At 32.3% G+C, this 13040-nt stretch overlaps 1 protein-coding gene across 1 annotated transcript; it reads left to right on the top strand.

The window, feature by feature from the left end:
• The first annotated feature begins 1289 nt into the window (after positions 1-1289).
• On the top strand, positions 1290-5160 carry LOC132736814 (uncharacterized). The gene is made up of 5 exons (XM_060724027.1): positions 1290-1411; positions 1766-1858; positions 3092-3247; positions 4088-4265; positions 4996-5160. The coding sequence occupies exons 1-5, from the start codon at positions 1290-1292 to the stop codon at positions 5104-5106; spliced, it is 660 nt and encodes a 219-aa protein (XP_060580010.1). The 3' UTR covers positions 5107-5160.
• Positions 5161-13040: the final 7880 nt, after the last annotated feature.

The raw sequence follows: 13040 nt of genomic DNA, 5'->3' as shown, positions 1-13040 counted from the left end.
CCACGACTTATTATCTCGTGGCCACAACTTATTATATTGTGGCCTCAAGATATTATGTCGTGGCCGCGACTTATTATCTTGTGGCCTCAAGATATTATCTCGTGGCCACGAGTTATTATCTTGTGGCCACGACTTATTATTTCGTGTCCACGACTTATCATCTTGTGGCCACGACTTATTACAGCCAATTAAATAAGTGATATTAACTTTTGTTCAAGATGAAACGTCCATTTTCATTGGCTGAAATAAGTTGTGGCCACAAGATAATAACTCGTGGCCACGAGATAATAAGTCGTGGCCTCAATATAGTAAGTTGTGGCCTCAATATGATAAGTCGTGGCCACGAGATAATAACTCGTGGCCACAAGATAATATCTTGAGGCCACAAGATAATAAGTCGTGGCCACGAGATAATAAGTCGTGGCCACGAGATAATATCTTGAGGCCACGAGATAATAAGTCGTGGCCTCAAGATAATATGTCGTGGCCACAAGATAATAAGTCGTCGCCACAAGTTTATAACTCGTGGCTACGAGATAATATCTTGAGGCCACAAGATAATAAGTCGTGGCCACGAGATAATAAGTCGTGGCCACGAGATAATATCTTGAGGCCTCAAGATAATAAGTCGTGGCCACGAGATAAAATAAAAGTGCAAATGTCACCTCTATGCCACCGTATGCAACTGCAAATCATGTGGATATTCATTTACTTGAAAAATATAACAATGATGGGTGAAGTGAAAAATGTCCGATCACCTGTCTACAAGGACAATTATTGTTTTACACATAAAGTAAAAGTTTCAAAATATTTATTTCAGAACAACAAAACAATAATAACAATACCCCCAAAGAAAAAACAATAACAACCCCCCCCCCCCAAAAAAAAAAAACAAAAAAAAAAACAAAACAAAAAAACCTCACAAAAACCCAAAAAAACTCAAAATTTGTAGTAGTTGTAAGCAATGATTATTATAGCATATCGAGTGACGTATATGAAGGCCAATATCTTATATTTTCCCCGGTATATCGTGATATACTTTTATTGTAGAGAATAAAATACATCTTAATGTTGAAATTTTTATTGTCTATGATAAACATTTTTGCGAGCACACTTACTGGTATTATTGTTTTGCTTTATATTTCTTTAGAGATCTTCTATTGTCAGCATTTTTACCTATTGTTTCTACAAAATTCAGTTATTCGTTGTTTATTTGCTTTTCAATCCAGGCTGGCATTTCATTTCTGCTTGTGATAATTACTCTCGGATTATCAGCAAATATATCTGCAATGTCTGATGTAGCAGCGAGCAATAAATACGATGATCCTGACAGTGTAGATAAATGTTACCCATTACCAACAGAATCCTCTAACTTTCTGTCTTTTGACGGAGAATTTATCTATCAAGAACTGTGAGTGACAATTTCTTTGTGTAAGATTCGGCCTAAATAACTACTATGTAAATAAGAAGTAAAACTTATCTCAACAGTGATACAATACCATTTTTATTCACGTAGGCTAAATTGTGTGTTAGTGGTTAGTGTCCAATAATGTGGACTTCACTGTAAGTAAAATCCTAAAAGTAAATAATTCTTTGTTTTTTATACTCGTAAAATATTTAAAACAATATAAACAGATACAGCTATAATTAATATGTCGGAACACTGTAGTTAACCGGTTGTGTTTTACTATTGTTTCTTCTAAGTATTAACTACAACTGGTAAGCTACAAATCATATTGTATTATTGTATCAATGTATCTTTTAGTATTGAGATGGTAAAGAAAGCAAGAAATTACCCCAAAAAGTTTAAGAAAAACAGCAAAGGTGGGATATGCAGAAAGCTCTTCAATATTAAACCGTATGTATGATACATGACATGTTATACTTTCTTTCTCTTTGTCTTTCTTAAACTGGAGGAATATTCTTTTTTCAAATGCATAGTAAATAAAAGCTGCTAACATCTTTATTTCGACTACATTGGCATTGATAACCCCTACAAATTTAATATAATTTGGATGAACCCAGTAATTTCTATTTATGTACTGACGCCTGAGCTCAGCGTAAAGTGTACACTCAATAATGATATTCATCCTCTAATGCATTGCAAAATTTAAATTTTCTATGTTCAATTGGTGTGCTTATAGGTATCTGCCTGTTTCAATTTCTAACCTATGGGATGACACTCTCAATCTAGACATTGACTTTCTATTTTTTTCTACAGTTAAAACATTTAAATAATTCTAACAATCAAAAAAAGAAATTGTTCTGTAAAATAATAATGATTCCTATAAACTTGCCTATAAACTTGCATTCCTGTCCTGTTGGTATAATTATATCGTACAATCGTGTCTTTAAAATATTCAAAAATATATTGACATCACCAACTCCTTGGTTTAACCAAACATCATAAAATCCTAATATAGATAATAGCCTTTGTACATAGTATACCCAACTTATATGATTAGGATGTGATTCAAGATCACTTTTTAAAACAGTGTACATTTTCTTTGCATATTTAACATCATCACTTTGACATAACTTTAACCAGTACCGTATTATATGTAAATATCTATGAGTAATATAAGAGATTTTTCCGGTTTCACCATAAACAAATGCATTTTGAAAACTTATTTCAACACCTAATAATCTCTTGCAAAAACTAAGATGCGCTCTTTCGATATGAGTAGCTTTGTGAAATCCCCATACTTCAGAACAATAATTCATTACAGGCGTGACTAAATTATCATACAATTATTTATATACATCTATGATTGTAGGTACTTGTATATGTAAAACACAATATCTTGATAAATAAATGTCCTATTTCATTAAAATGAAGCTCTATTTGAGACATATGGTTGGCCAATTATGACACTTTGTCATTGAAAATTGTACATGTATGGCCAGCGTTAAGGCTGCTAGCGAAAAGACGGACAAATACATCGGAGGCGGTAATAAAAATAACAATTAAATAACAGAACATAACGCAATACCCATACATACAGTATGACATTACCTAGCATATGTAATACTTTAATGATAAAAGTGAAAACACTGTTAACTAAACTTCATGTATATAATAATGTTACAGAGACATGAGGAGGTATTATTGGCAGATATCATGCCCATATGAAGTGTTTTGGCTGGGAAAGTTTACATGGAGATTTAGGACCAACTTGAGATATACAGAAACGTGCTACATCGTGCAACCATGTCTACAACAAGTCAGAATTGTAAACTGTACATCGTAAGTGAAACGATTTTAGTAAAAACAACACTGTTAAGACTTACAGTCCCATTTGTTCAATATTAAGGTAATAGATGCCAAATGCAGAGTTTACGTGGCGCGTTGATTCAAGATCTACTGGTGTCATTTTTTATCCTTTTTTAGTTTTTTTCCTGCTTCTTAAATAATGGTTTTCTTCTTGACAAATTTTGAATTAAGATATATTTGTAAATTAATCTGTACCTGTACAGTATTTTCTCAAATTTGGATGATAAACCTCTCTTATTTTTACAAATGTTCAGAATTGTACCTGGACAATTATTATGTGAAAATAAAACGATGCTCCATTGATAGATAAAAAATATGTACCGGTTTTCTGAACCCACATTTTTTCTGTGTTATCATGTCTGACAGATACATGTTTAAATTAACCTGAATTTTTATTATATTGTGCTTTTCGTTGGTTTGTTAGTTTTTAATGAAAACTATGGTTTTTTATTTGTTTGTTTCTCTTTTTTTCTAAAATTAGATTACAATGAAATAAGTAAACCTCATCTTTGACATCTTCAATCGTCAATATTTTCCAAACAAGATGGTAAACTCTAGGGATTGGTTTAATATTTTTGTCAAGAATATACTAAAGTTTGATAATGTAAATATTTTTTTTTTTGGAAAAGTGTCATTTATACATGTAAAAAACTAAAACATTGAAATATTTCATACGAGGATTGCAATACTTTATACCAGGATAAATTTTATTTCAAACGGTAATTATGTATCAATATTAAGTAAAGACATGTGAATACTTTATATTGAAACCTATATGTCTATTTATATTTTACTTTTATGTATCTTTTAAAGCCACTTTTGCGACCAGAGATTTCGATCACCTTTCTGTAAGGTGAACAACTCTATTTGTTTGGAGAATAATTTCATACCAAAAAGAGTCCTTGTGTTTTGTATTAAGACTTACAGGACTGTTCGAGGAAAAGTGGAACAAGTGAATTGTAGTAAAACCCCACATTTATGTCTTAAATGGGTAAAGTTTCATTGTTTGAAATATTATGTTAAGTATATGAATTTTAATTCGATAATTAAAGCGCGTATGTAAGATTAACAACAACAACAACAACAACAACAACAACAACAACAACAACAACAACAACAACAACAAAAAAAAAAAAAAAAAAAAAAACAAACAAAAAAAAGCAAACAAACAAAGGAAAGCAACAAGTAAAAGAGATAGGCTAAGCAATATATAAACTCATATATGTACATTAGTTTAACAAAATAGACAAGTCAACATTATACCGTAACATTCATTCTTTAACGCGATAGTTCTGATGATTGGAAATATAATATGACAATTAATTTGTGCTGGTGTCATTTATCATATCAAAGCATTTATTGAATATAAAGTTTTCAAAAATGAAATTGTCATATATGCACTGTAGCTTTCAAACTGTTTTTTATGTTTGCCGTCGTTATGTACAGATAGTTAAGGCCGCAACAAAATAAGATACAGATAAGAATAAATATAGATAATGTTAAGTCTATTTTAAATAACGGAAATAACAAACAATGAATGGTCTTACTGAAAATATTTATTGTGACTTATATTCATATCTGTTCACATCATATTTTTAATAATATTTATACACTTGATGGATACTATTTAATACACATTTACTATATTCTTTTGGATAACAATCTGATTTATTGCATTAAATGATATTTTATTATATAAAGCCATTTATATTCCTTTCCAGGTAACTATACGAGTACCACAGACATGTGAGTGTTGGCATTGTTGGGACATGTTCAGGACTGATCCTAAAATGATACCCTTCTACCAGAAGCAGCAAATTGGAGCCGTGTGATTTAATAAAATATGTCTTATCAAAGCAACGAATAAAGTAGTTATTTAAACAGCATAGTGTAGTGTTATACTGACTCTGATTTTCTTCCCTGTTATACTAGTTTTAGCGACAAACATTTCATTTAGTAAGCTTATTGCAATCAGTATTCGAGAGTTAGACGCATTATATCACACATTCGTTTTTTTTTCACTTTCCTCCAAATTAGAATGCTATAAGTTTTAAGATGTTGTTTGATTCTATCCAACAGCCGCAAATTAAATTTGAAATGTAGTTTTTTTTATAGAAAATTTTAAAGTCCCGAAATAGTAATTTTGGTCGTCTTTGGCCAAATGATTAAGGTAATTGACTTCAAGCCACTTTCCCCACAATGCTATATGTTTGAATCCTGCCCGGGACTTTGGATTCTTTTATATGAGGGAGCTATCCAGCCAGCTTTGGGAACGTCGGTGGCTCTACTATGGTGCCCGCCTTGCCTGAAATGCAAGGTAATCCACCAGTAAAGCCAGAAAGGCGCCATATGAACCATACTGTGTTGGTGCGACGTCAACCCCCTCCCTCACCAAAATCAAAATAGATAAATAACAAAAATATCAACTTCGTGTGATATTAAATCACTTGAAGCCGGCAAAATATGGCTAAATACATTTACAAAAATAAAGATCAAGATTATTTTAAAAAAAGTTTAAGATTAGATACTCAATAGTTTCTTGTTATCAGACACCTTCACCATTTGCTCATGAATCATTTTCCAAACAGTTTAAAATCAATGACCTAGTCACTTTCCTTCGGACTTTAAAAGAGACAAATCTCGCCCTGGAAGGGGTTCTAACTCCTGTTAATAATATACGAGCGCTCTTTACCACTGACTGATACATAACTCTGTAGTCAGAGGTCGTAAGCATACTAAAAGATGTAATAAGAGTTTGATTGATTAGGTTTTACGTCACACCGACACAGTATAGGTCATATGGCGACGTTCCAGCTTTATTGGTGGAGGCAGACCTCACGTGCCCTTCCGTGCATTATTTCAGGCACGAACGGGCACCTGAGTAGAACCACCGACGGTCCGTAAAACCTCACATGAAAGAATCCAAAGTCCCTGTCTGGATTCGAAGCGATGAGGGGCAAGTGCTTTGAAGTCAACGACCTTAAGCACTAGGCCACGGACGCCCCAATGTAATAAGAGTAGACCGAAAGATCAGAAAGAACATATTCATGTCGTTATCATGACAAAATTTTTGTAAAAAAAACAATTACAGTTTTTCTTCATATGCTTTATATATTAAAATATTTATATTTTTAAAACTAAAGAATCTTTACCACTTTACCTTTCACCTGTTGATATAAATAAACATACAGAAAATGATGTTTTTGAAATAATCCTTCAAAAAGAGCAATCTTAAGTTAAACAAGTACAAATGTTGCTGCAATGCAGCAACCGAGAAGCTCTGCACAAAAAATACCTTATCAAATCATTCCTACGAACAGGTCATGTTATATTCAGATTAAGTACTATTGTACATTTTTCTGAAAGTTTTGTAAACATTACACTTCTGGTATCATACATGTACAGTCCAGAAGAGAGGGGCCAGATATTAAAATTAAAAAATATGCTTTCACTGATTTCTACCTGGTAAGGAAAGTAATTTCATTGAATACAAACAAGACTTACAAGACTTGTAACTGTAATGTAACATGACTGTAGTGCAACAATGTTCTGTTTGTGTCACTACTGTAGTCAATAACATATAGAGGATATTTGTTTAGTTCAGTGTAAGATCGGAATATATTTCACCGAGTGTGCACCAAAAGGTATATTTCACGAGTGGCGCAGCCACGAGTGAAATATGAACTTTTGGTGTTCACAAGGTGAAATATATTTTGATCTTACACTAAACTAAACAAATTTTCTTTTTATTATATGCAAAGAAACGTTTTGAAAAGACATAAAACCTAATATTGAATTAAAAGCGCGCCAAATAATAATACAATGTGACGTCATTTACGACGTCACGTCATTAAGTTGGTACCCAGTACTGTGCACGCTGGCATTTCACTGAAACAACGTAATGGGCTTAAACTCAAAACAGTGAAATTACCAGTTTTAAATCACTGATATATTTCTATAAACCATCGAAAAGCATGTAATCAAAGATGATAACAATTTCAAAGCATGTACATTTTCTTTGTACTTATAATCCTACTAATTTTCTACAAATATCAACAACTAATCCTAGTAAGAAATATGAAAATTCATATGTGACGTTTAGTACAAAACTACTTCTACAAGTTTGCTTCTTTAAAAAGAAGCAGGCGAGAGGTCTTTAAACAACTGTTGAAGAGTTATTTAATTGTTCGATTTGCGGAAAGTAAGAACTTCTGATAAGTCAAATAGAAACATATCGGCCATTTCCGTCACTCTCTCATATAGACGTGTTTGACGGCTTTTCGCTCTCCGCCCCCTTTTGCGGCCTCAAACAGTGAAAAATGCCCTATCAAGACTTCAAACACTGTTTATCGTTTGAAAAATGTTGATAAAAATGTGATCACTTTTACGGCGCCGCCCCTATCAAAAAGGTACATCAAGGAGTTGCCAGAAGGGGAATGTGCCCCTTACTGTTTCGGGGGTTTGAAGGGGCGGCAGCCCACCTCATCGTCAAGAAAATTTTGGACATGTGACAGGCTAAAATGGCCTCATGTCGATCATAAAGTAACGTGTTACCAACGTTGATAAGCCTTTTACTCTATCTCAATCAATTGAGAAGTTGCAGCACCTTGAAATCAGTTTATATGGAAAAAAATACAATACAAAATAGTGATTTTAGGCAATTTTGAGACGTCCCCCATTGCCATGGTAACAGGAAATTTAAGGTCAAGCATGCTGTGACAGAGGCTTTGGTCCAGTTAACACTTGTGCCAAGTTTCATCAGTATTGATGCATTTTTCATAGTTTCATTGGAGATTGAATTCGTCACGGGAGGCTTTTCAATGAAAATTACCCAAATAACTGTTTTAACAGAAATCTATTTAAACACGGTTTCGCTGAAAATGTCTTTCATTTAGAACTCTGTGCTTGTATAGATTAAGTCCAAGTGAAAGCATGATAATTAAATCAATATATATTTGTACTATTTATGGTATACAAGATTGATACACTTACATTTTATTAACTATTCTTTAAACTTATTTACAACAGAAAAAATAAACTGAGAAAATGCCTTTTACATAGCTCAACATTTTAACTCTATATAGACAAAGCAAGGAATTTCATTAATAAAATCTAATATTTTTGGGCTAAAAATAGTTCACTCTGTCTCTACGCGACCTTCGCTGGCTGATCATATCTGATAATAACTGAGATATGCCAATTACCTGCTTGACTGTTTATACAACGAAATGAGTAAAGAAATGTTGGCCAGATATACCATCCTAAAAACAGTACCTTTTTCAAATTCCAAAGTATTGTAGCTATTATAGATGTTTACTGTCATTTTTTCGAATCTGCTGTTCACAAAACAATAAATAGATTTTCGGACATTCACAATGTTAGGGTCTGCTTTCGAATTCATGTGCAGCAATACTTTTTTCTGCTTTCCAGTTCTCATTCACTAGTATGACATGCTGCGAATCACCGAAGGGGAAACAAATATATATGGTATACTTCCACTGCTAAATATCGACATTATAAGGTGATGGCTTCGTCTTTGTTGACATAGGTCAAAAGTAAACAAAACACTTTTGAATATTTGCCTTTGACTGCTTGTTGCTGACTTAATTCAATGATGTCAATCATATTAAATTATGAGGATTGAATATCGCTAAAACAGGTGTATGTAGGGCAAAAGGGATGTTGCAATTCTCCATTATCCACCATGAACACATTCAATTAAACCGAGCCTGCAATTTTCATATAGCTTTGCTATCTTCGGTGCTTCCGTGGGATAATCTCTTTGTTAGAATTTCATAATGATACAATGGCCATATCTTTTTTATTGATGGTAAAAAGTGAATGATAAAACATTTAAAAAAAATCAACCAAACATTCATAAACTAGGACATTAATTGAAAATCAATACAGGAAAATAGACTTACTATGATTAAGATTTAATAAAACGAAGTGAATGCTTTATAATATTTCAGCGCCTACAATTTGCAGATTCAACTTTAAATAACCGGATTCAATGTTTTAAGAAGACAAGCTAGATGTAACTGACGTTACATCACGATACACACGCAGTATAAAGAGGGCGTCCGCGGCGGTGTGGTTAAGGTTGTTGATTTAAAAAAAACTTGCACCTCATCGTTGAAGGTTCGAATCTCACCATGGACTTTTGATTCTTTTTTTGTGCGGAAGCTATCCGACTAGCTTTACGGAACGTTGATGGCTTTTTTAAGGTGATCGCTCGTGAGTGCAATAATGCACGAATGGGCACCTAAAGTCTTCCTCCACCAGCTGAGCTGGAAAGTCGTCATTTGCTTTTATTGTGTTGGTGCGAAGCACCGTAGTGATGGCAATGCAAGTTATTTGAGGACTGTGTATCGTTTTATGTCAGAGTCATATCTCAAATTTAGTTTTATGCATAAAAAAGGAACTAACCAGTCATTTTCCGCATAAACGTTTTAACAGCCAAAATCAATTAGGTATTAGAATATTTTAACGAACTTGATAATGATATTTCTATAAATATTTATGCTGACAAACATTCTGATGACACTCCATGAATTGCAAAACTTGCCACATAAGAAGGTAATTAATCCTTACACGGACAATTTGATATATTGTGCATCAGCTGCAGAAGATTAATCATATGTTGTCCAGACTGGTAATAAAACATTTATATTATAATAATCATTTTCTAATCGGATCGTGTTGAGGTGCGCTTTTGTTACGTCTAGAAACAACTTGTTCTACAAAATATCTTGAACTACTGATAGCATTCTAAGATGCAATGGCCTTTATTACGGCAATATGGATTCATTATTTATCTTAAACTTGCAATTTATGTCAGCATGCACAACGTGCAATAGAGCTCCGTTGGGTCAAAATGATGACATAAAAGACGACAGCTGAACCGATCGAAACATAAGACAGATTTATAAATACACGTATTATTCAAGGAGGCAATTCCTCGTGTACCTTTTCCTATAACCGTGATGACTCTCCGTGATCTCGGGCATGGATTATCCTTTTTGGCTTTTTTAAATAAAGCAAAAATGATATATTCAAATGTTGATAAAACACCTTATTATATAATATATTAACTGACTCTTTTATCCCAAAATATTAAGTGTTATCTGCTCGTTTAGGGCCATGATTCCAATCAGTGTCAAAGAATATGTGGCATAATTTTCATAGAATTAGACAAACACAAATAATATATTTTTACTAGGGTAAAAATATTTCAAATTTAATAACCACAAAGTTTCATGTCATTTTTGAAACGGCACCGAGCCGATCACAGACAGACAAGCAGTAATATTTTGCATGACAAACAGAAAATCGTAGTTATATTGTATCGGAATCTATATCTTGTCATTATGACATTATTCTTATACAATAAATCTGTCATCATAAAAAAGTGTAAAACATTTTACGTCGTGAAACTTTGAACACTAATCTGTGTAAAGCGTGAACTCGAAATCTCCGAGGAGCTCTATACAATAAGAAAACAAACATTGCACCTCTTGGTGGTCTATTTGAAAGGTTAGCATGTGGCAATAGTCGTCTCGAATATTGACAATACCCCCGGACGAACCTATGTTTCTAGCGGTCAATACAGGTGTTTATAAACGAGCGACAATGATCTTCCCGTGTCATTGAAGGAATTACTGGTACATTTTACCATTTCCTACCATATTGTGGAATTAATACTTTAGTAAGCATTAGACATATCAGCACTTTATTGTATAATTTTGATTAAGTTATCATATCATATATTATGATTTAATTGAATAATTATAAAAATTAAACTAAACAGATATATTTTATATTTCAGACAAAAGCGACAAGCAACATGGTAAGTTTTTTTTTCATTGAAAATCATTTAAACAAAAATCAAAGAATGTTCAAATCATTTTTGTAAAGGAATTTATTTAGTTCAAGCTGTAATCTAAAACTGGAGCTCTTCACATCAACATATAAAATATCAAGCTTCATTTCTAAATTTGTACCTTATTTTGTTTTTTCTTTTAACCATTGATATCAGAAAAATTATTATCGAAACTTCGGCTTAATATGTATAAAGCGAATCAAGATACTGTTCTTTGTTATAAACTCTAAATCTTTTTATTTATTGAAGTAACCATGTGTAGTAAGAACACAACATGTACTGGTTTTCGTGTTGACGTTTTCAATAAGTTTTGTAAAGCATAAAACGCCTGTTTGTCGTAAGCAAAGACACGTAGCTTATTTTTCAATGTCAATGACTAAGGTGAATGAATTAGCATATTTCAAGTTCATGTTAAAACCTAGATTTGAACAGCAACAGCAGCAACGACAGCAACTAATCAACTACATCAAGAAAATAAAACATATCTAACTGGTACAGCAGTTAACTTAAAAATGTATCTTTAGTGTATTTTTATGTTATATTTCTTCTTTAGATCCGACATTAACATACACCCTGCTGTCTTGTATATCCATTTAAATATATGAAATACTATTACTAGATAAGAACCAATACTTTTTTATAAAAATCTTAAGTTAAAAAGTCGCATATTAATTAATTTAACATCAAAGATACTTAAAATATTTTTTTTTCTTCAATGATAGGAAAAAAAACTCAAGGCAGATCCGGGATTGTTAAATATGTTTTGTAACGTTATGAAAATGTCGTTATCTGTCACATATTGTAAATACCTTTTTATGAGTCACTGTTTACATGTTTACCTAAAATAATATCAACGCACTCTTTATCTTTTGTTCATTTTTTCGTTATTCATATACGGTTTACAATCTTGCAAATGGTGTATCAGACATATCACGTGATATTTCACATCTTGCACGAATAACCCCCGTGGCTAACTGATAATCACATTTTAATTTAAATTCCAGAATACAACTGTGCTAATCTCTTATTTGCGAAACTTTGTAATATAAAATTTATTAATTTAGGTAAGGGAAATCTGCAATAATTATTACAATATTTCCCACCACACAAGTTTGTAAAAATACAGTATATATCAAAAAGGGAAAAAGAGAACATGCAAAATTAAACCATACACTTGAAACTGTCCTTTTCCATAAAAGATAAAATTATAATTATAAAGTTAGAAATCTCATCGACATCATCCTATCCTTCTTTTTAGAGGGTACAATTCCCGAATAACTTAAAGAAGTCTGTTTATACAAAATGGGGGTTTTAAAAAATAAAGAAATTTATTTTTTAACACTATAAGCTTTTATAACTTAACTAGTACCCTTTAAAAAGAAATTGATAATATTTTAACATTTTTTTTAAGACTTTGTTTATTTCGATGAAGTAATTCTATGCCAGCTTTTAATCGCCTATGAAAAAAGGGGGGAAAAAGTTTCCTTTTTCTCCCGAAAATAGAACAATTACGACCCTTTAACTTTTTTCCTTTTTACCCAAGACCACGGGTCTTCACCGTTCGTAGGGGGAGGGGCATATTCCCCCAAAAATGAAATTAGCTTTTTGTGATAGAAGAAAAACGTGTAATGAACTTTTTTAAATGATAAAACACCTTGTTGCCAAAGAATATTTTTAACAACCTTTCTTTAGGTTCAACATAGACTGGTTTCGTAAAACACTCTGCAAACTATTTTTTACAGTTTCATTTGCCAGAATGTATTGATCTAGTTTCATAATACATGTTGCAATTGTCTTGCTTCATTAGACAGACCTAAATTAAACGTTATAATTATGATTTCTAACTTTGTTAAAGATACATATACTTTTTCACTGTATAGGTGG

The sequence above is a fragment of the Ruditapes philippinarum genome, unplaced genomic scaffold, assembly GCF_026571515.1.
Source record: "Ruditapes philippinarum isolate M1 unplaced genomic scaffold, ASM2657151v2 ctg1062_1_1_1_1, whole genome shotgun sequence".
Taxonomy (NCBI): domain Eukaryota; kingdom Metazoa; phylum Mollusca; class Bivalvia; order Venerida; family Veneridae; genus Ruditapes; species Ruditapes philippinarum.
The sequence above is the reverse complement of the archived record's forward strand: the minus strand, read 5'-3'. Positions and strand labels throughout refer to the sequence as shown.

Coding starts and splice junctions, on each gene's coding strand:
- LOC132736814 (XM_060724027.1), top strand. CDS start 1,290: ATGTCTGATGTAGCAGCGAGCAATAAATACGATGATCCTGACAGTGTA. Junction 3,248..4,087: donor AGAATTGTAAACTGTACATC/GTAAGTGAAACG, acceptor TATCTTTTAAAG/CCACTTTTGCGACCAGAGAT. Junction 4,266..4,995: donor CACATTTATGTCTTAAATGG/GTAAAGTTTCAT, acceptor ATTCCTTTCCAG/GTAACTATACGAGTACCACA.